Consider the following 23,550-nt stretch of genomic DNA (forward strand, 5'->3'; position numbering starts at 1 on the left):
ACCCTGTTCAAGGTCTATATAGAATATGCATGGAGCTTATCTTAAATATGCAAGCAAAAAATATGAAAATCTTCGGCCTCCATTCCTTAAGGCATAAGCCATGTCCTTTAAGAAATGTGAAAGATCTTAAAGATTTTTGTATATTTTTTCGAATTGTTAGCCAGCTCAAGCCTTTTCTACCACTTTGAGTGTTGTTTGTAGGCGGACCACCTTGGCTGCCATCATGAAGAATTGGGCTAGGGGGGCACTAAAACAAAAAATACACAAAAATATGAAAACACATCTTCTCTCAAAATCATGTTGGATTATCCCAATTTCAAGCTACAAATGCATTTTCATTAGAAGTTTTAGTGTAGAGCACAACCATGCTAATACAACTACATTTTTTTAATTGCACCTTTTTTTTTTGCAAAAAGCTTAATTGCACATTTTAGCACCGCAAGTTTTGAAATCTCAATATATAACTCATACTCATGTGCTTTGAGAATGTTTCTTGTCCATAAGAACATAACTTCAAATAATATATTGAGCCAAGGCTCTCTCTCTCTCTCTCTCTCTCTTCCCCACCAAGTTTTGTAAAACCCCCATGGGTCTTGGTGGTTGAGGCATGTATTCATGTTTTGGGGGGTGTGTGTGTGTGTGTTTTCATTCAATACATGTTTTAATTTAATTCATTGAGTTAGTTGAGCTTGTTTTCTAAAATTATTATAGAAAATTTGTAATATTTTTTAATAAGTGTCTCTAGAGATGCATGCATGGTGTAAAGGGGTATGGTTATGTAAAGAGACATCATATCCAAAGATGATTTTGAACACATAGTTAATTTCATCTTACATTTAGTAGCATGGTCCTTCCTTTTCAAAACATATGATCTCATTGGACTTAGAGGGTATGGTAAAAAAAAAGATGAGGAATAGGTCCCTATTGAATGTGAGGTGGTGAGGACAAAACATGACAAAATATGCCATATCCTCAATGATGTTTCAAATGTATATCTTTGATAAGGTTGGATTTGTGGCTACTCTCAATAAGAAAAAGGAGATTATTGAGACAAACTAGTATATTGCTTCATGTTCTCTAGAGACTCTTAGAAGGAGATTGAAAGGACGCGCGGCTATCTAATCATGCATTGACTTGATTTGGGGTTCCCCACACACCATTAGCGATGGGGGGGCGGCGCAGACCTTCTTTATAAATTGAGGGGTGCATGAATTCTCAGTTCAGTATACGTCGACTCAAAGTGTTTGGTGGAGAAGCTCTCGAGCTCTGCGCTGTCTCTCCATCTTCTAAGTTCTCACTCTACTTTCTTCAGCTTCTTACATGGCCGACTCTGGCTTCGTCCGCACTTGTGACACATCTGCGCTGTGGCACGAATCGTTGCAAGAGGCCACTTCTCAGGCCAAGCTCGTATGCACCTATGCGCCTGCTAGTGCTTATCATAGTGCTTAATTTCAACAAGCACAAACTCAAGAGGCTGCTGTTCGCATTTCTGTGGTTTTTCTTTCGTTCGGCATTTCTTGGTTCATTCTAGATGAAGTTACCGACCGTCGCTTGTACCCCGCTGGAACCTTCTGATTTCTGTTGTATCTCGCGAGACAGGTCGTGGTAGATTGCACAGCAAAGTGGTGCGGACCGTGCAGATTCATGGGGCCTTTCTTCGTCGAGCTTTCCAGGAAATTTCGGCATGTTATCTTCTTAAGGATCGATGTCGACCAGTTGAAGGTAGTGGACTTATCTTTATATCCTCTCTCAGATAAAAGGACCTAAGTTTCATCTTTTAGTTATAAATACAGACTCGGTTGCCCAAGGTATTCATTGGATTAATCGATGGCTCTGTGCAGGAGATTACGGCTGAATTGGATATTCAGGGCTTCCCAACTTTTCTCATCATTCGGAATGGAAAAGAGGTGGAAAGAATTCTTGGGTGTAATAAGGAGGAGCTTGAAAAGAGAGTTGCTTCTCGTGCACAAAATAAATGATATAGAGTTTGCACGGTGGAAAAGTGCTCCGAGGCAAGCTGCTCCTACCAGAGTGTTATACGCGTATTTCGCGCATGGCTTCGTGTCGTGAGGACAAAAGCTGGACACCCTTTCTGTTGAAAAAAAGGGAGACTTGCATACATATTTAAACGCCGCCATGGACCTTTACTCCATTTTAAGAGAGCGAATGTAGAGTTGTATTAAGGCCATTTTGCTAGCTTGCAATGATACGCTGTAAGCTTTTCAAGTAACGCTACCAGATTCACATGAGCTTCAGCAGAGGAGAGACTGCGAGAAATGAGTCGTTAATTGAATCATTTTGACGCCTCGTTGTTGGAGACGCCTTTGTTCTCGTTTGAAAGCGCACCTTTGGGAAACTGCGCGCCTTGTTTGGTGTTCGTTAATAGTCATAGTTATTCGCCTAGTCGTGGACCAACTAGTAAAGGAACAACGGACCCGCCCTGGATTCTACGTCACTTCGTGTTCCTTGGAACTTTATCGGGTGCAAGAATCGCATCCCACTTCCCTCTCTCAGCAACCAAGATATTTCACGCCCAATCAAATCAGGTCACGTTTATTCCAAAATCTCACCTTTGACATGCCTATTGTTGCATCTTCACGTTCCTAAATGCAGCCTGTTTCGTTGGCTTATAAAGCTATCCACATAATTAGTTTGGATCTACAAAACCAACTCCTAGAATCATATACCCTATGGGCTTTCAAGTAAGAAGTTTTGCATTAATAAGTGTTAAGGTGAACTCAAAAGTTGAACTTGTATGATGATTCCTAGATTGTGTCACAACTAAAGACCCCTACTATCGTGTGCATTCAACTTGATAAATACTCTTACATACAAACAGTTTCTAGCTATGATCTTTCTATTCTTGTATGAATGAAACTTCCTCATTTGTATGTACAATTTTATGTTGCATTTGTTTGGGTGCACCTACCATGTAAATGTCAACGTTGAGAGATTTGCTTCATTTTCAATTCTCAATGCCTAGCTAGTGCTTGCAACTTTTATTCCCAATATCACAGCATGAAATGATCTTTGGCTTCTAACTAGAAAGGCGAGAGCGGAGAGAGTGTGTGGATAAATACAAAAGGTAAAAGGTTTATTTATTGATGGAAGGATAGTTAAAAATCACCACAAATGATTAATGGCTTCTAAGATATTACTACAAATCATAACTGGCTTCTTATATTATTCAAGGGTTGTTCTATAGTAAACGACCCACTTTTGTGAATAGCAAACATACAAAATGGGTGAGGGTTTAGAAATCATGAATGCCCTCTTATAACCCCCAATCTTTTACTTGAAGAGCAAGTTTTATTTGCTTCTTCCGTATCTTTTCAAAAGATTAACCAATAAATGTTTTTGTAAAATACTTTTGTCGCATTCATACCTCAAAATATATGACCCTAGGACATGGGTTTAAAAGAAGGGGTTTTCTAATCTAGAAAGTTCACAAAAGAAGGGGTTTTCTAATTTGGAAAGTTGAAAATTTTGAGGATTCTCAAATTACCAAAAAGTAAAACTTTATAAGGGGAAATGAATCTGGGACTGCATATAATGACAGGGTTTCCTATAACTCCTTGAATGCACATTTTGTGTAGAAGTAAAGCCCTTAGGCATCAATAGTTCACATGAGTTTTTAGACCCAATAGATCTTGTATGTGATGATAACAAGTCGTTAGGGTTTTTGACAACTATAACCCCACATTTTGAGGTTTAAATATTTAAACATAACCTTGCATGTGGATGGATGAATGTAATAGATTATGACATTGGAGTATGCCTCTAGAGTTCTACTAAAATAATCTTTCTCTTACACTTAAACTTATCACACCCCATTTTATTTGTTATAATCCATTTGTTAAAATGCCCCTTTAGAGAATCTTGCTTTTCAAGAAAGTATCCAACTAATTTGCTACCTTCTCTATTTTTGCTTCCCCAAGCCCAACAACTTCTCACATCTCCCACTACATGCTACTCCTCTTGTCTCCCCTCCCTCTTAGAAACCCCCTTGCCTTTGGGTTTCTCCCTTTCCCCTTCTCACTTCCCCATCCCTCACCTGTCTGCCTTCCTACAAATAAGGTCCATCGCCTATCCTTCCTTCTCATCCATTATAAAGAGGAGACCCTGACGTCTACGATGGAGTTTAGTATTGCTGCACTTGGATTTGACACCACCTTCCCTAACCATTGTTGCACCAGATGACCAAGTAACACTAAGAGGACACATCTTTTTACCTTTGTTCCATTGGGTCTTGTACCCTTGCATACATGGATTCTTAGGGGTAGTGATCATGAATCATACCTCCTAAATCCAAAGCTCCCTCATCTAACCCAAGATATGAGATAAATGGGTACTTGATAGTTGTGACATGCAGCTAAAGTAATTTATATCCTAGGGTTTTTAGACAAGTTTCTTTGTCCACCATGAGAAATTATGTGGGGGTTAAAGGTCACTGTGCCTTTACACCGGTTATGTACAATACTCAAACACATATATAAATGAATGAAAAAGAAGATTAGGGTGGTTCTGCACCCACCAAAACTTGTGTTGTTCTCTGTCTCTCTGTCTCTCTCTCTCTCTCTCTCTCTCCTTCTTCCGTTCTTGCTTCCGTTGAGAGCACTCTCAACTGGTATCAGAGCCCGGGTGATCCAGCTGAGCGTGCGTGAATGCTTGAAGCTCAACAGCTCTGTGGGAGGAAGGAGAAGCTCTGTGGGAAGCTTTGTGGGTGACTTTACTTGCATCCGAGTGTGTAGAGACCTTGGAGGAACCTTTGGAAAAGTCACTTTGGTTTTACGAAGTGGTTTTGAGAGCCTGTTAAGTGTTTTCAAAGAAAAAGTCGTTTTTTGAGCTTTTCCCTGTTCTGTTCGATGACAGAGACTCCATATTGACTTGTAGAGGCAACTATTGCTTGCTTTTGGTATCCACTTTACTTCAGGAGTTTGGAAACACCTTCATTCTTGAATCTGGGATCATTTCATTGGATTTCTGACTCACTGTGTCAATTTTTACGTTTTTTGCCCGGGTGTTGGAACTCAAGTTTGAAGCAGATCTGTTAGTTCCGGTGGACTTAGGAGGTTCTAAAACTTCTATGTTGCTCATCATTTACACTCCAGTGGAGTTTACAAATAGCTCTGTTTCCAAAAACGTTTTTCAGTCCGTGTGTTGGACCCAGTGATTGAGACCACGGTTTCCAAAACCGTCTATCCCATTGCGTTCCAGATGCCCAAAAACCCCTACTTGTCAGTTCTTGTGAAATTTGGTGGAGGATTTTCAGAGTTATAGATCTCTGTGTATTCGATTTCGTCTCTCTGTTATGCATTTTTCATTCTAAGGTTTTGAAACCTTAGATTTATGCCACATGGCAGTGGATAAGTGTTGACTCCCATTTCTCACTCATCAGTTGGGATTTTGGAGTTCTGGCAGAAGAGAGATATTTGCAGATTTTCTTCCTGATTTTGATTATGCAATGGCGCCCATGTTTTGAGGCATCTCAGGTTCTATTTTCAGTAGCGTTCATTACCATAGGACTATGATTTCTTGAGCATACCTTATGCAAATCACTCTGGTTGCAGTTTGAGTAGTGTGTGCTCATTCGTGGTATGCATTGGGTTGTAGTGGATGACTTATAGGCCATTTAGATGCATTGCGGTCCTTATTGGATGCACTGATAGGCCCAAATTACCTTATGGGATGCTATTTTTATGGACGCTTTGCACATGGATGCTATTTTATGCTGAGGGACAGCTTTGACACATTGCAGGTGATGCACTAATAGTGCTATGCTCTCTTGGATGAGATATTATTAATGCATATACCAGTGGACGGTGTTTATGCTTGAGTCATTTGGCACTTATTGGCATTTTGGATTGCCATTGCAGTTGGCATTTTCTTTTGGGCCAGCAGATTTGCTCATATGGATGCATAGTATGTGCACATGCGTCAGATGCATCTTTCGATGCTTTGAGCTTTGAGTTTTGGTAATATTTCACTCTATTGTGGCATACACATTTGGGTGCACCTGGTATTTGGTGTGATTCTCTCTTGCAGGCACTAGCATTTGGGATTTTGTTTCATTTGCATCATGGCATCCTCTTCCATGTCTGAAAAGGAGTTTTTCAGCATTAAAAAGTTTGATGGGACAAACTTTTCTTTGTGGAAAGAACAAATAAGGGATGTGCTTATTCAAAAAAGGCAGATTAAACCCTTGGCAGGGATTGAAGCTAAGCCTGCAAATATTTCTAAGGATGATTGGAATGAGTTGGATGCATTAGCAAAGTCTACTATTAGACTTCATCTTGCAGAGTCAGTTTATTTCACAGTAGTAAATGAGTAGACCACGGAAGATTTGTGGAAGAAACTGTGTGCCACTTATGAGAAGGAAACTGCCTCTAATAAAGTTTACCTCATGAAGAGGTTGTTTGAGCTGCAAATGAAGGAAGGGGTCTCCATTGCTTCTCACTTGAATGAATTCAATATTATTTTCAGCCAGCTTCAGGCTTAGAAGATGAATTTTGATGTGGAGACTAAGGCAATATTTCTCTTATGTTCATTGCCATCCTTATGGGAGACCTTCCGTACAGCTGTCAGTAACTCTGCACCTAGTGGAGTACTGAAATTTGATGATGTTGTGGGTAGCTTATTGGCCGAGGAGATTAGACGGAAGTCTATGGATGGCAACAAGCAGGATGCAGCCTTAAATGTGCAAAGGGGCAGATCACAGTTCAGGGGGAAGTCCCAAGAAAGAGGGAAGTCTCGTAGCAAATCCAAGGCATGGAACATTGAGTGTTACCACTGTGGCAAGAAGGGCCATATGAAAAAGGATTGCTACAAGCTAAAAAGAGAGCAAAAGGATAAGAAAAAGAATGCAAATTGGGGTGCAAATCAAAAGGAAGAGAGTCCAAGGGAGGACAAAGGAAAAGTGAAGATCGAGGAGATCAATACAGTCACACATTATAGTGACAATGATGTTCTCTTCATGTCTAGTTTATCTGCAGAGTTGCTTACCACTTCAGATGATGCATATTCCCAGGATTGGATTTTGGATTCTGGTGCTTCATTCCATGTTACTTCCTATAGGGAATGGTTCTCCACTTATGACAGTGGAAAGACAGGTTGTGTGCATCTTGGAAATGACTATGCATGTGACATAGTGAGAGCAGGTGACATAAAGTTTTCTTTTGCAAATGGGTCTGCATTTGTTTTGAAACATGTGAGACATGTGCCTAAGCTGACCAAGAGTCTTATTTCAGTGGGTCAGCTAGATGATGCTAGTTTTCACACCACTTTTGGCTTTCAGAGTTGGAAAATTTAGAAGGGCTCTATGCTTTTGGCCAGGGGTGCCAAGTGTGGTACTTTGTATCCCTTACATGTATCAAGGGTATTTGATCATGTTGTTGCAATAATTGAGCAGCCAATCACTTCTTTGTGGCATTGCAGCTTGGGGCACATGAGCCAGAATGGAATGAAACTCTTATGCCGTTTGGGTTATGTACCGCATTTGAGTTTCTCTGATTTTGAATTTTGTGAGCATTGTCTCTATGGGAAGCAAACTAAATCAGCCCATAAAAGAAGGGGAAAGAAAGAGTTTAAAATGCTTGATTTGGTGCATTCAGACGTATGTGGTCCCATGTCTACACGGTCACTAGGCGGGGCTGAATACTATGTGACATTCATTGATGATGCAACTAGGGAAATGTGGGCTTATGCTATAGCTCGGAAGAGTGTTGTGTTCCAGGTATTTCAAAAATGGCTGGCCTTGGTTGAGAATCAGTCTGGTAGAATGCTTAAATGCCTACGGATTGAAAATGGTAGAGAGTATCTCTCTCATGTCTTTCAGCATTTCTGTGATACATGTGGGATTAAGAGGGAGCTCACATCCCCTCGTACTCTAGAGCAAAATCCAGTTGCAGAAAAGATGAATCATACCATTCAAGAAAGGTTGCAATGCATGCTTTCCAATGCAAGTTTTTCTGGTGGTTTTTGGACTGAGGCAATGAAGACTGCAGTACATGTGATCAATAGATCACCTAGTAAGAGTTTGGATGGTGGTATTCCTAAAGAGGCATGGAGTGGCAAGAAGCCCTCTTACTCTCATTTGCGTATATTTGGGTGTGAGGCATATGCACATGTGTCGAAAGAGCTTCGAAAGAAGCTAGATCCTAAGTCTAGGAAATGCATCTTTTTGGGTTATGGTGAAAGTGGAGAGATGGGCTATCGTCTATGGGATCCGAAAGCAAAGAAGATCATACGTAGCCATGATGTACTCTTCAATGAGAAGAAGATGCATAAGACACCCATGAGGAATGTGGAAATGAGGAGAATCGCTTTCCAGGATGTGAATCCACCTGCATATGTTGATAGACAGCAAGCTGTCCATGCACCAAATGTGCAAGAAATGGTACCACCAAGTACTCCCACAGGTATACAATCAAGGGTAGATGATGGATCATCTATTGGTGGAAATGATGAGCCAAATGTGGTTGATATGCAAGTGGGATAGCAAGCTGAAATGCCCTTGAGAAGATCATCTAGAGTGTCTAGACCACCTGATAGGTTTGTTCCAGGGGTAGACTATGTGATGCTTACTGATTGCGGGGAGCCTTCTTGCTATAAAGAGGCTATGATGCGTGAGGATCAACGCAAGTGGGAGTATGCTATGCAATCAGAGATGAGTTCACTTATGAAGAATTAGACTTGGGACTTGGTTTCTTTGCCACATGGAAAGAAAGCACTGCCATGTAAATGGGTCTACAAAATGAAGGTCACAGGTGATGATGTGACTAGGTACAAGGCCCGTTTGGTTGCTAAAGGATTCAAGCAAGAGAAAGGTGTGGACTTTGATGAGATATTCTCTCCAGTTGTGAAGATGACCATACTTAGATGCATGCTTGGACTAGTGGCAGTAGAGGATATGGAGCTTATGTAGATGGATGTCAAGACAGCTTTCTTGCATGGGGATTTGCATGAGGAAATTTACATGGTGCAGCCGGAAGGCTTTGAAGAAATGCGCAAAGTTGCAAGCTAAAGAAGAGTCTCTATGGTCTTAAGCAAGCACCTAGAGAATGGTATCAGAAGTTTAATGCTTTTATTCAATCCTAGGGTTTTAGAAGGAGTGAAATTGATCACTGCCTCTACACTAAAAGGGCTAAGGATAATAGCCTGATAATCTTGGCACTATATGTGGATGACATGCTATTGGCTAGCAAGAATACTTATGAGCTAGATGCATTAAAGGCCAAATTGCATGAGGCCTTTGATATGAAGGATTTGGGACTTGCAGGTCATATTCTTGGTATGCACATCACGCATGATCGGAGTAGGAAACTCCTTTGGCTTTCACAAAAAGAGTATGTTACAAAAGTATTGCAGCGTTTCAATATGGAGGGGGGGAAGGCAGTGAGTACTCCATTGCCTCCATATGTGAGACTGAGTCATACAGATAGTCCCAAATCAGATGAGGAAAGGGCCATGATGGCCAAGGTTCCTTATGCATCAGCAGTTGGGAGTCTTATGTATGCTTTGATAGCTACTAGACTAGACATTGCATTTGCGGTGGGAGTTGTTAGCTGGTATATGGCTAATCCAGGAAAGAGGCATTGGGAGGCAGTTAAGTGCATCATGAGGTACATGAAAGGTACCAAGGAGATGTGCATCTGCTTTGGTAGAGGAGACATGCGTGTACTTGGGTACAGAGATTCAGACTATGCAGGGCATGTGGATAGTAGGAGATCCACTTCTGGTTATGTGTTCACCTTTGCAGGTGGTGCAGTGTCATGGATGTCTCGCGCACAAAAGTGCATTGCTTTGTCTACCACAGAGGCTAAGTATGTTGCAGCCATAGAGGATTGCAAGGAGGCTATATGGCTTGATCGTCTAGTGGGAGATTTGGGGATTTATACAAGTGTACCGACATTGCATAGTGATTCCATGAGTGCTATTCAGCTAGCACGGAATCATGTCTTTCATGCAAAGACCAAACACATTGAGGTCAGGTACCATTTCATCAGGGAGGCACTTGAGGACAAGCGCATAGAGCTTGTCAAGGTTCATACAGATGATAACCCTGCAAATATGCTGACAAAGAGTCTACCTAGTCAGCGGTTTGAGTATTGTCGTGTATTGATAAGCATTGGATAGTATGCCCACTGGTTGTTCTCCCTTAAAGGCACATTGTCCTTTAAGTGGGAGGTTGTGGGGGTTAAAGGTCACTGTGCCTTTACCTTGGTTATGTACAATACTCAAACACATATATAAATGAATGAAAAAGAAGATTAGGGTGGTTCTGCACCCACCAAAACTTGTGTGGCTCTCTGTCTCTCTCTCTCTCTCTCCTTCTTCCGTTCTTGCTTCCGTTGAGAGCACTCTCAAATAAATCCTAGGCTATTTATAACATGGGATCAGAGGCCCTACAAAGGCTAATATTTCTTGATCAAACATGCCTCAAATTGTCCTATTGTGGACTCCTCTTATATTAGCTCACAACCCCCTTTCTCTCCTATATATTGATGAAGCTTTCTACTACCTCTCCTTTTGATCCGTTGAGCTTAGCCTCTCCCTTGCCTCTTGTTACTTGCTACTTCTCCCATCTTTCACTGCATGATGCTACTCTTGTCTCCCCTCCCTCTTAAAAACTTCTTGCCTTTCCCCCTTGTCACTTCCGTAGCCCTTACCTATCTACCTTCTTGTAGAGAGGGTCCATCGCCTATCCTTCCTTCTCATCCATTATTGAGAGGTGCCCCTGACTTTTACAATGGACTTTAGTATTGTTGCACTTGAATTTGACACGTCCTTCCCCAAGCATCAATGCACCAAGTGACCATGTGACACTAAGAGATAACTTCTTTTATGACTTTATTCCATTGGGTCATAGTACCCTTGCATACATGGATTCTCAAAGGTAGTGATCACGAATAATATGCATATATACCTCCTATTTCTCAAGCTCGTGTTGGTCTATCTTTTGTTCCATATTTAGCCATGCTACTTCAGGTATGCGTGACATCCCTCAATCCTTTTCCTTCTATTTTCTACATTATAGTACTCAAAGGATCTGGTATTCTATAAATATCCCTTGTACATGGTGTTTTTCAATGTATGGTCATGTTTTCTCAATTGCCCGAGCTTTAATGCCAAAATGGGATGTTATTGTACATAAAATAATTAGTTCTACCTTAAATCCCAGCATACATCACTACCCTTTACAACTCTCAATCACAATTTTGGTCTCTTTTTGGGTCTCATGTTTGTCTCAACCTACCTTAAGTAAAGAATATCCTCTTTGAGTGTATCACCGTAGTAAGCACATGCAATATTTCTCAATGTATGCCTCCTTGTGCCTTGAATCGATCCATTACTTTTCTCATAAAGTATTTTTTTGACTTTTTCCAATGCTTATCCCTAGAAATATCCTACAAGTGATTGGATGACATGGCAACATTCATTAAGTGATTGGATGACATGGCAACATTCTAAGAAATATCCTACAAGTGATTGGATGACATGATTGTAAGGGTTGCCTCCATTACTATGCTCTATGTATCATATCGCTATTTCCATTCACTTGGCTTATATTTTTTCCCCTTTTGGATGGAGTGGTACATCTACTTAGCCATGGAAATGATCCATAGTATAGATGAATAGCATGTGTCATACATGTCATTTTTCATGTGCATGTATGCACACACATGCATGTGCACATGCACGTATGCACACGCACCCCTAATGTACTTTGAGTACTCAACTTAATGGTATGAAGTCTCTTTTTGTGGAAAGAAAAATTTCCAAAATTTCATTCTTGTATGTTTGTCCTCCAAAGCTTTTGAGTTAATAAAGCCAAGGTGGATTTCGATGGAGGCTTTGCATGGTCTTACACTTCAAGTATTTCCAAATTGTTTTATCATCCTTTGGACACTTTTACACTTCCCAAAACACTTCTTGCATATGTATACAAAGCAAATGCTTTGTCGCCTTTCTCAATGATGGATTCTTAAATGAGTCACATATCCTTACCATGGATATATCTATATGTCATCACCCCAAGTTAATAAGTTTATTTCTAAAGGTCTTTATCACATTCCCCCACTTCCTCCTAGCCCATTTGTTACCATTGAAGAATTGTATAAAGCATGGCATGGTTTATGTAAGATATTGGTTATCATGTTCCCTCTCCCTCTCCCTCTCCTCTCTCTCTCTCTCTCTCTCTCTCTCTCTCTCTCTCTCTCTCTCTCTCTCCATCTCTCTCTCTCTCTCTCTTTGACCACAAGCCTCTCTTCTAGTTGTGAATTTGGAAGGGGCAATAGATAACCCTCGTGTTCTATAGCTAATTCAGGGCTTTTCAAGCTTCAGATTGTTCATATTTGTCATGAGGTTTGTAAGGCTGATTTTGTAGCCATTGAATCTCCTCTTACTATTAGAAAAATCAGTTGATTCTACTCAACTCCTTTAAAATGTGCTAGGAGAGATAGAGCCAAAATCAAATCCAAAAGAATGGATAGAATTTCAAGTGCTATTAAAGTATTGGAGAAGTGTGCAAGAGAAGGAGACACTAGAGCTCAAGAAGATCTCATTATGGCTAGGAGAGAACTTAGAAGATAGGAGCAAATCAAAGTTAATGATTCCAAAATCTACTTTAGAGAATGGTGAATAGGAAAGATAGACAGACCCATAAAGGAAACTTTCAAACTAATCAAGAGAAAGAGACAAATGGATACTCTTTTTGTTTCAATTTTTTTTCCAAGAGGTTAAATTTGAGATCAAATTATCACAATGCTGATTTCACTTGTTTTCTTCCCAGACAACTAGGACCAGGATATCCATCCTGTACAACCACCAACAGCAGACCGAACTCCCCCAATGGTGCTTGGGAGGATTCAAGATAAAGAAGAGGAAGAAGAGCCTGTAGAACCATAACGGCAACGGCCATTCCCGAAGTGGGTAAAGCAGCTTTTGGGTGGCAGAGAACCTCCAGCCATTGAGGAGAAACCATCCGAACACCGCCGGTCCAAGAGATTAGAGGAGCAAAGAAGGGTGCAGGAACACTTGGTCAACTACGCTTTGATGACAGAGGTGATCCATGCTGAAGAACCCAAGTGTCTTAAAGAAGCAAAGGGTGATGATAGGTGGATGGAGCCTATGCAGTCGGAGTATGGCTCCATAATGAAGAACAACACTTGGGACCTTGTGGATCGACCACCAAAATGCAAGGTAATCGGCACCAAGTGGGTGTACAAGACCAAGTACAAGTCCGACAGCATGTTGGATAAGTACAAGGCTCGACTCATGGCAAAAGGATTCGCACAGGTACATGGTTTTGATTATCAGGATACTTTTGCTCCCACAGCTCGACTAACCACAATTCGCAGTGTTTTGGCTTTAACAACACAGGAAAGTTGGCCCGTGTTTCAGATGGTTGTAAAATCCACCTTTCTGAATGGAGATCTCAAGGAGGAGGTATACGTGGAACAACCACCAGGTTTTGTGATCCCCAGTTCAGAAGGTAAAGTCTATAAACTGAAGAAGGCACTTTATGAGCTGAAACAGGCCCCACGAGCATGGTACCAGAGGATTGATGCCTACTTTCTGCAAAACGGGTTTAGGAGAAGCCCATCTAATGCAAATTTGTATATCTACAGAGAAGAAGGCAGGTGTATGATCGTGGTCCTTTATGTGGACGACCTTGTCATAACAGGGAACCATGAAGAAAAGATCTCGCAGACAAAGCAGTTGCTAGGAAGAGAGTTTGAAATGACAGACCTTGGACTGATGCATTTCTGTTTGGGGATTGAAGTTTGGCAAGAGCCAAAATAGATATTCATCTCACAGTTGAAGTATGCTGGAGAGATACTAAAGGCATTTGGCATGGCTGAGTGCAAGACAGTTGGCACCCCTATGGAGGTTGACGTGAAGCTCTCAAATGAGGATTCATCACCACTGGTGGACGAAGCGAAGTACAAAAGGGTTGTGGGCAGTTTGATTTACTTATGCAACACGCGGCCAGACATCAACTTTGTGATTGGTGTACTAAGCAGGTTTTCCAATAAGCCCCGGGAGAACCATTGGAGGGCAGGGATGCGGGTGCTAAAATACATCAAAGGCACACTTGATTATGGCATCATCTATACCAAGGGTAACACCTTGACCGAATTTTGTGACTCGGATTAGGCAGGAGACGTGGACACCAGGAGATCAGTGACAAGTTACTGTTTCTCACTTGGATCTGGAGCTGTGTCATGGGTCAGCAAGAAGCAACCGATAGTTGCTCTTTCTTCTACCGAGGCTAAGTACAAATCAGCATGTTTTGCTTCTTGTGAGGCAGTGTGGCTGAGGAGGATTTTAGGGGACATGGGTGCAGTGCAAAACAAGCCTATGCAGTTACCATGTGACAATCACAGTTGCATGGCAATTGCAAAGAACCCTATGTTCCACGCTCGCACAAAACACATTGAGATTCAATATCACTTTGTATGCGAGCTCATCATGGATGGAGAGGTCGACTTGGTGTACTATCCGACTACAGAGAATGCTGCGGACATCTTCACGAAGGCTCTTGGAAGAGACTTGCTAGAGAGGCATCTTCATCGACTTGGCATTGGGCCGAAAAAGTAAGTTCACTTATGGGTGGACATTGAGGGGAGGTGTTAGATATCAATGCTCCACTCTCGTGTAACTATGAGGGAACCAGCTAACTCTACTTGTAAGCCCCCCATATGAGGAGAAGGCATTTGAGTAGCTCGGTTATCTAGTAGGTCCTTGTTTGGACACCAGATGGGGGCCATGTGTGGCCTGATGGCTGGATGGCTTCAGATAGAGTTGGCACACTGCCAACTAGTCTACATGCAAGTGCAGGAAGGCATCCCATGATTGACCGCACTGAGGGTAGACGGAGCAATTCCCAGGGTAGCCCACTCTATTTTGTACCACGGTTCTATCATGTGGTCGGTGGCCTATTTCGGGACGACCTCGAGTTGTGGCCGTTTTAGGCAGACTGGTTCGGTCACCCAATTGGGTCTAACCGACTACGACTGGTGGCTATATAAGAGCAAGCCCGTGAAGCCCACCATCATCACTAGTTACAGCAACCCTGATTCCTTAGCATCCAACCTCCGTCCTCTACTGTTTCCAGCACACCATCGAAGCTTCTCACACAGAAGCGCACGGCTGCGAGGCAGCGCCATCTATTGTATCAATTTTATAGTAATCAAATTTTTGATTCTCCATACTATCTGCTTTTCTCTCTTGCATACGAGATCCTATTATCTGTTGAGCACAGATGTTGTATTGTTTTCTTACAGGAAATACAACACATGCACGCACTCACATGCATGCACGCATGCACACATGTACACACACACAGGTGCATGTTTGCACGAGCGTGCATGCACACACACACACACACCCCCACACACGCACGTGCACATACAAAGACATGCACATGTGTGCATGCATGCGCGCACACACACACACACACACACACTTCCTATCCCCTTGCACTCTGCTTAAAAAAGGAAGGGGAAGGAGTGAGAGGTACTAGGTGACTAGACCTAGGAGTTATGTAGACGTTCAAATACTAATAGAATCGATGCCTTTCGATAAGGAGTGGATTTGGAACTTGGGGCATAGTCAATAGAAAAAAAAATTGGTACATAATCAGAAAATATGGAAAAGCAGGCTGTGTAAGAGGGCTACCCCTCATAGATCTCCTAAAAGGTTATGAAAAGTGGGTCCAAAGTTAATTGGAGGTGGGAGCCCTTATGAATATTTTTTTTTTGGCAAGAATCTTGACTATGGCTATGACATATTTATACAGTGATAAATAGGGAACGTCATTATCTTTGTTATATCCCTCTACCATGACATGGATCATGGGGTTTTGTAAGTGGGTAATTAGGATTTATCCCCATTTACAGGCTATTATTATGATATGGGAAAAGCACCCATACAAATGATCAATCTAAAAATTTGACTAGCCCACACTGGTTCAAGAATGGTACCAACCATCTGATCTGTTTGGCTATTTGGTTAGCAATAAAGACTAATAGCCATATGGAAACACATATTTACCATAGAAGGAAGGACTGGCACCCTCTGCAAATGGAGACAAGTGGGCACGTTAGGGAGGACTTGTGGGGCATTCATTTTGGGCTACTACCCAAGTAAAGGCATGGTGTTTTTTGGGGGAAATCTCTAGAAGGAGTTCACCATGGGATTGCTGGCACTCTGTGCAAGAACAAGTATTATTGGGAAAAGCAATGCATGTTTTACTTATGTCCCAATAGGAAGAGCCCTACCTACCTACCGAATTTGTGAGCTATGTACATGGACCAGGTGATTGTTAATGGCCTTGGAATTGTAAAGGCCTCAAGCTCTTATTGAAAGGCAATGAGACCTGGCTACTCTCATCTTCCACTCGCCTACTATGGTATCTTAAACTTTTTTGTTACATGTTGCCTTTGGTGACCTGAGGACCGCCTTTTTGCTCAGGTATGGTCACCCATTCATAACGATTGTGCTCTCCAGACACGTTAGTAGTTGGACTCTATTGCAGTTGTGTCTTGGGTTGTGCCCATTACAAGTAGTATTAGATGGGAATCAAGACCCCTGTCTGGGATGCATGGCTAACTTTCATGAGCTTAAGACTCTACGTGCTATGCTTGTGTATATTCGAGACATTCTCCACAATACTGAACCTTTGTTTTTAATGTGTCTACATGCTTTGATTCAAGATGTCCCATCGTGGTATGGTTGTTGGGAGCTGAACACTGGGATGGAACGCCTTGGGATGATTATTATTGACTTTCACTTTTATCCGACCCAGTGCTTTGGCTATATGCTTTTACACCTCTCATGGCCTTGACAACATTGTACGGGTTGTTTTTTTATGGCTTCCTGAGCTGCCATGGATGAAGCCACAACACATGAGCAAGGTCTTGAGCCCTTAACACTATAGAGGCACATTGTGTCAACACCCTGGGATCTTGTTTGAGTAAATAGTTTGGTGAAGATCTTGTCATGATAAAGGTTCTTTATGAAGTTGCTATAGAGAGGGATCAAAGTATAGAAGAAGGGATTCATCCATGATTTCCTTTCGATGCTTTGCACCATGGCAATAATCAACTAAAGATTATCCAACATTTTTATTATTTCAAGCTTCATTTGTCCTTTGAAGATATTTGAAAAAATGGCCTGTGCTTTGGTATGTTTGGAGGTTTGGTCCATACGAAGGATAAACTATCGAGAATTGTTAGTGCCTGGTTGGCACTAGGATATGATACTAATCCCTACTAGGGATCTAGTGGTTATATTAGTCTTGTAATTGTAGTGATTTGAAAACTACTGTTACCAAAAGTAAATATAAAGAGGTCATTAGAGTAGTGTAATGTTGAGATATGGTGTCATGAGCACATAGATTAAAGGCTAAGGTATGGTATAGGAAAGAATTAAAGTAGCCACACTAGGATGTGGACAGCATGATCTGGAGATGTGGATCAAGGATATCCACAAGGAGAGATGTGGATCAGAGGATCCCACAAGTGTTGACTATTCTAAAGGCACTCTCTATATAAGAGGCCTATCATGTATTGTTGAGTAGAAGAAAAATACACATTCACTCAAGATTCTATTTATGAGTCCAAGCTAATCTATCTTGGAACCTAATTGACTTAAGTAACATGTCTCTCTTCATCATGTTTGCACTGAGGTTGCATCCACCATAAATTTGTGTTACATTAGGATGTCCTCGCATCACTAGGAGAACTCGATCCCTTGATTTTAACATGGTACCAGAGCTTAGGTCTAGTTGTCCTAGAATGGTTTTAGAGTGAGATTGATTCTAGTAATTTTCATAAACTTATGTTCATTTCCATTGAAGAGGTTTCAATCAGTAGGTCTTCTCTGAATTCCATTCTTCCTATGAGAAAACTACGAGACAGGTTCTAAGAGTGCATTCTTCCTATTCTTCTTGAAGATTTTTAAGCATTTTGAGAGCAAGAAGGGACTGCAAACACTGAAGCTTTGACGACACTCAGGCAGTAGCACACAAAGCAACCACAAAAGGTGACACGAGCACTTGATGAGGCCACATCTGTTGTTTCTCGACGAGCCCAGAGCAATTTGGACAGCATTGCAGCTTTCTTTGTGATACAAACATTGAAGATCTTGGCACGTCTTCTCTATCCATCAACCTAGCAGTAAGGTTTTTCCTCTCTTTGACAACCTCTTCCTGCTTTTGGGAGGCAAAACCATCTACTTTGGAGAGGCGCTACGCGCTCACGAGTTCTTTGCTCAAGCGGGTTTTCCTTAGCTCCCAAGGCATAACCCGTCGGACCATTTTCTATGCTACATCAACTTCAACAGAGTCAAGCAGACTCTTAAGGGTTCCTTTAGGCACAGGGTGTTTTCTTAGGTGTTCTCAAGACGGGTAGCAAAAACAAGGAACCTACACTTCAGAATAAAAATTGCCCCACAGCACACAAGCGGTCGAGTACTCGCAAGGAGGAAGGAGTTACGTGCAAACAACACGAGTAGCTCACTCAGCAAATAGTGCCTCCCAGACTTACAAAAGGATGACTCCAACCTCCAAAGGCCAGCAAGTGAATCCTTCTACACTCCACCGTCTCCATCAACAACAAGCCTCCACCAGCAAAACTGCCTCAACGACTAGTGCATACGAGCTATCTCATAGTCCAGTGCCTCAGCAGCTCCACAGACAGTGCGATGATGTAGTGAAGCAAAAGAAAGGTGCAATTCTCACATTGGAGGATCAGGCAGAGTGAAAAGTCATAGGAGCCTTCTTAGCTTCGTTTATCCACAACGTGCCACTGCCCATCGCAAACAAAACTCCATCACCGACCTTATCCTTCACTCTCTCCTAAGGTTCCCCACAATTTGACATGTGGCAGACATAGCCATGGTTAGTTGGAAGTACCCCTGGTTTAGTCTCTGGTCTTACTAAGGTTAGTTTAACCTTACCTTGGTCAATGGTCAAGTAACTCTCAATTGCCCCTCTTCTTGATCAAAAACTTTGACAAGCCATAACTTCCAATCCAAGAAGAAATTTCACATGCTCCAAAAATGAAAAGTGATCGTCTTTTCGAGCTCTACGCGCTTGTCAAGTCAAAATCATTGTTAGCAATTAGATACTGCCATTGAAGCAAAATGAAGCTCATGGTAAGACCTTTGCAATAAATGAAAAAGCGATGCATGAATGCAAAAAGCAACACGTGCATGAGATGACCATAGCCTAGAACATGGCATCTACACATAAAACATTAAGGCACATGGAAGAACAAAGCATCATGCATCATGCATCACGCTACATCAAGCAAAGAAGAGAACGCCATCGACATCAAGCATTGAGAAGCAACAACCTTGCCACTTTCATCCCACATGTTTGTAAATCAAACCTGACCCCCTGAGAGTAGCTATGAAAGCACCCAAGGGAGGTATTGACATGTACAAACCACACTTGACCACCTTAAGTAGCAATGTATGCACTAAGGGGAGGTGATGGATTTGTAACTCACATCTGACCACCTTGTAGTAGCCAATGGATCATGGCACCAAGGGGAGGTGTTGAGATATGGTGCCATGAGCACATAGATTAAAGGCTAAGGTATGGTATCGGAAAGAATTAAAGTAGCCACCCTAGGATGTGGACTACATGATGTGGAGATGTGGATCAAGGATATCCACAAGGAGAGATGTGGATCAGAGGATCCCACAAGTGTTGACTATTCTAAAGGCACTCTCTATATAAGAAGCCTATCATGTGTTGTTGAGAAGAAGAAAAATACACATTCATTCAAGATTCTATTTATGAGTCCAAGCTAATCTATCTTGGAACCTAATTGACTTCAGTAACATGTTTAGACCCATGAAATGAGTTAGGCTTATTGGCTGCATGGGAATGACACGTTCGCATGTACACAATGCTTCGTACCAATTGCTATGAATGAAGAAATGGAATGCTTGTACAAAACAAATGCAACCTTCCTCCAAGAAAGAAGGCCATTACAAATAAATGGATTTACAAAGTAAAGTGCAATCCAAATGGAAGCATTGAAAGATACAAAGCCAAACTAGTTGTAAAAGGATTTGCACAGCAATATGGTCAGGATTATGATGAGGCTTATGCTTCAATTGCAAACATGGATTCCATATGGTTCTTGATATCACTAGCCACACTCGGTAGATGGAATGTGTACTAGCTAGGTGTCAAGAATGCTTTTCTCATGGTTACTTAGATGAGGAAGATACATGGAGCAACCAACAACGTATGTTGAACCAAGGAAAGAGCATCAAGTTTGCCATCAAGAAAAGCAAGCACCTAAAAGTTGGTATAGACAGAATCAACAAGTATTTTGCTAATTTGGAATACATGAAGTCCAATGTAGAGCATACTCTCTACTACAAAATTCAAGGGGAAGACATCACTATTGCACTTTTATATTATCACAGCAATCTGAAACAAGACTTATCTGCAGAGTTCAACATAAAAAATCTTGGACTTATGCACTATTGTCTTGGAATTGAGTTCTGGAGAGACTCGGACAGCACCTTCATGAGTCAGCAAAAATGTGGATAGTATGTCGATAGTCTCCTGAAGAAGTTTCATATGGCATATCGCAAGAACCAAAAGAGTCTTAATGTATATCAGAGGTACAAGATAGTTTCTGGAAAAGAAGGGAGTGTGCAAAGAGACTTTAAACAAAATTGTGAAAAACAATAGTAAGCACCGCTATGGTTATTTCTCATAAGTACACAAGCATAAGCTTCCATCTAGGTTTCGAAATCTCTTGGGTCATCACATTAACCTCACTAAATGTTTACCCTTGAAGTCATGCAAATAAAAAGAGACCACAGAGCCTATCAAACATGAAGGAAACCCTCATAAGTAAAGATCTTCACTTCACAAAAAACCCCTTGCAAAGCTTTGAACAATGAGCTTAGCCAGATATAGCATCAAGTATGATACCAATCCACATTACTATGTGTACATATTGAGGTGAGAAGTTTCCAACATGGGTTCACGCACGAACAGAAGACTCGGCATGTCCCACTCGTCAGTATCTCATCAAGGCTTGCGGTTGGCCATCCAATAACTGCATCTTCTTTTTCAGAATATGAACTCTCTGAACTTACTTGTCGTTGTCACCCTGCCAGTCGCTGTCGAGAAAAACAGGGAATGTTCATTCCACAAGTTGAAAGAGGGCCTCATGCGGGCCCTTGATGTCTGTGAATTGACCTGCAGTTGACAATTCAAGGAAAGACTAAGGCGAGCCTTAGTTTTTCCTGGAATTGCCTCCCACAGGCAATTCACTAAGGACTTCAAAACCAACTACGTGCTATCTCGAACTTGATGGCATCCCCCCAATAGATGTAGAAATACTTAATTTATATTTGCAAACTTAACAAGTTGAATTTCATTCAAGTAGCCTGCCCTCAATGTATTTAATGGTCAGGAATAGAAGTGTATAGGATGGAGTGGTCACTCCAGTAAATGTAATTTGTTTCTGAAATTTTTTGTGTTTGTCCAAAGTTGGTCTATTGATGATCCGTACATTGTTGTTGGTGTTTGAATAAGTTGAGTGTAATTTTTTGTTGTCATGAATTTTTTTAGTTTTAATGTAGTTGTGGTTTGAAGTTTTAAGTCTATGTTGAAGTCTCCTAGGATGTATGTATTCATATGTTCTGGTAGTGCTGAAATTATATTTTCAATTGTTGATTGAAATAGTGGTGCCTTTGTTTTAGGAGACTTGTAAATGTTAAGTAGAGCAATTTTTTGATTTTTTGTTTGCTCATGTATTGTTAGCAAAGTCTCGATGCCCTTGTCATTATGTTCTTTTGTGTCTAGAAGTTTGTTTTTTGATTTGTAGAATGTTGTAATTCCATTTTTGCCTTTACCACACAGGACATTGAAACCTGGTATATATAAATTTTTTGGCTTATTTTCGTGTGTTTCTTGTAGGCATAGAAACGATGCGCTTAGGATGCTTTCGCATTGTATGATGTCATTCCTATGCATCCTGAAGGATCTTGTGTTTAGAGATTGAATGTTATCACATTTGTTGCATTCCATTGATAGGTCATTTTGTTTTGTCTTCCATGTGGCTTGATTTCCTCTAGAGCATTATTGTCCACCTTCATTTATTTTGATTCTATATTATTGAGTAAATATAAATTATTGGGGTCTCTTATTCTGGATAGTGATGTGTATATGAGTCCGGGTGACTTGATATTGGAAGGGTCGAATGCTAACTTGTCCATGGAGAGTCCTTGCGCTCAATGTATTGTCCTTGCCATAGCTAGTTGTATAGGGATTTGTGTTCAAGTTATAGTGTTCATGCAGTTTTTCCCAATTTGAAATTCTCTAGTCACTGGGAAAATTGGAGTCCAGTTCTTTGGTTTTGTTTCATCATACATGTAGTTGTGTTTTACTCGTGTGCTTGTTCCTATTTTCATGTCAATGAATTCAATCTAAACTAGGTATTTTCCTGTGCTCACATTTGATGTTTTAAATGTTCCATCTGCTCCATTGACGAGGCCGTCCTCAGTATCTAGATTTCCAAAGCAAATTTCTACCAGCATTCCCTCTTTCAAATTTAGTTGTGTGTGTAAGCCTGTAGTTGCTTTTGGGTCGGTTGGAATCTTTAGTCCTTTTGTGCAAGTTTTGTGTTTTGTGTCCTTTGCTGTTATTGTATGTGCTTTTGAATCCAAAAGATGGAACATGTCATTATTTGCTTATCCTTTGCTACGTGTGTGTAGTAAAGGTGAGGTATCATTTGTTTTTGTTGTGGGTCTCTCCTGTAATTTTTGTTTTGGTGTTCAATGTCTTTGTTTATTTGTTTGCCAATTCTGATTCTACTTAATATTTGTAGGTAGAGGGTGTTTTTTTGATGCATCAGTTCTGTGAGTTCGTAGTACTTGAAGTTGTTTTTCCAAATGCATGGCAAATTATTGTGTTAGTTGGCTTATCGGAGAAAATCCATGCATCCTTTGTTGGGCTTGCTTGGCAAAGGTCTCCACATAAGAGAAATCCACTCCTCTGAATGGCTCTAAGTGGTTGTGTTTGATTTCTCACATGCGCATGTCTGCTGCTAGAAAAGTGTTTTGGCCAATTAATGATACTTCATCAAACACGATGAGCTCTACATTTTTATATAAAGTTGATAGTTGTTGCAGGAATGGCCATGTGGTCTTCAACCTACCAAACGCCCTTTCCACTACAATCCTAGTGGAGGAGTGGATGAAATTGAAGTCCTTGAATCTTTGGGTCTCCGGAGCAGGGAAGGGAGTGACTAACCAAGGAAGGGGAATATAGCCCCCATCCCCCAAGATGTACGCTCGAATCTCTATGTCTCCATCAACAAATGTCGGCCCATTTAGAATCTCTCCTCTTTCTGCTTTCCGATACAGGGTAGAGTTTCTCAAGAGTCGTAGGTCATTCACTGAACCAGGCCATCCGATGACTATGTCCAGGAAACGCATGTTGGAGTCCACCACTCCCTGCAAAGACATGGAGTATCTTGCATTGCGGTCTCTCCAGGCTGAATGTCA

At 41.2% G+C, this 23,550-nt stretch overlaps 1 protein-coding gene across 1 annotated transcript; it reads left to right on the forward strand.

Moving 5' to 3' along the window:
- The first annotated feature begins 1,240 nt into the window (after nt 1-1,240).
- LOC147880882 (thioredoxin H-type-like) lies at nt 1,241-2,167 on the forward strand. The gene is made up of 3 exons (XM_087370266.1): nt 1,241-1,407; nt 1,600-1,722; nt 1,842-2,167. Exons 1-3 carry the CDS (start codon nt 1,321-1,323, stop codon nt 1,977-1,979), a joined length of 348 nt encoding a protein of 115 aa, XP_087226392.1. The 5' UTR covers nt 1,241-1,320; the 3' UTR covers nt 1,980-2,167.
- Nucleotides 2,168-23,550: the final 21,383 nt, after the last annotated feature.

The sequence above is a fragment of the Dipteris shenzhenensis genome, chromosome 31, assembly GCF_047967505.1.
Source record: "Dipteris shenzhenensis isolate YYH24624 ecotype China chromosome 31, Dip_SZ_1.0, whole genome shotgun sequence".
Taxonomy (NCBI): Eukaryota; Viridiplantae; Streptophyta; class Polypodiopsida; order Gleicheniales; family Dipteridaceae; genus Dipteris; species Dipteris shenzhenensis.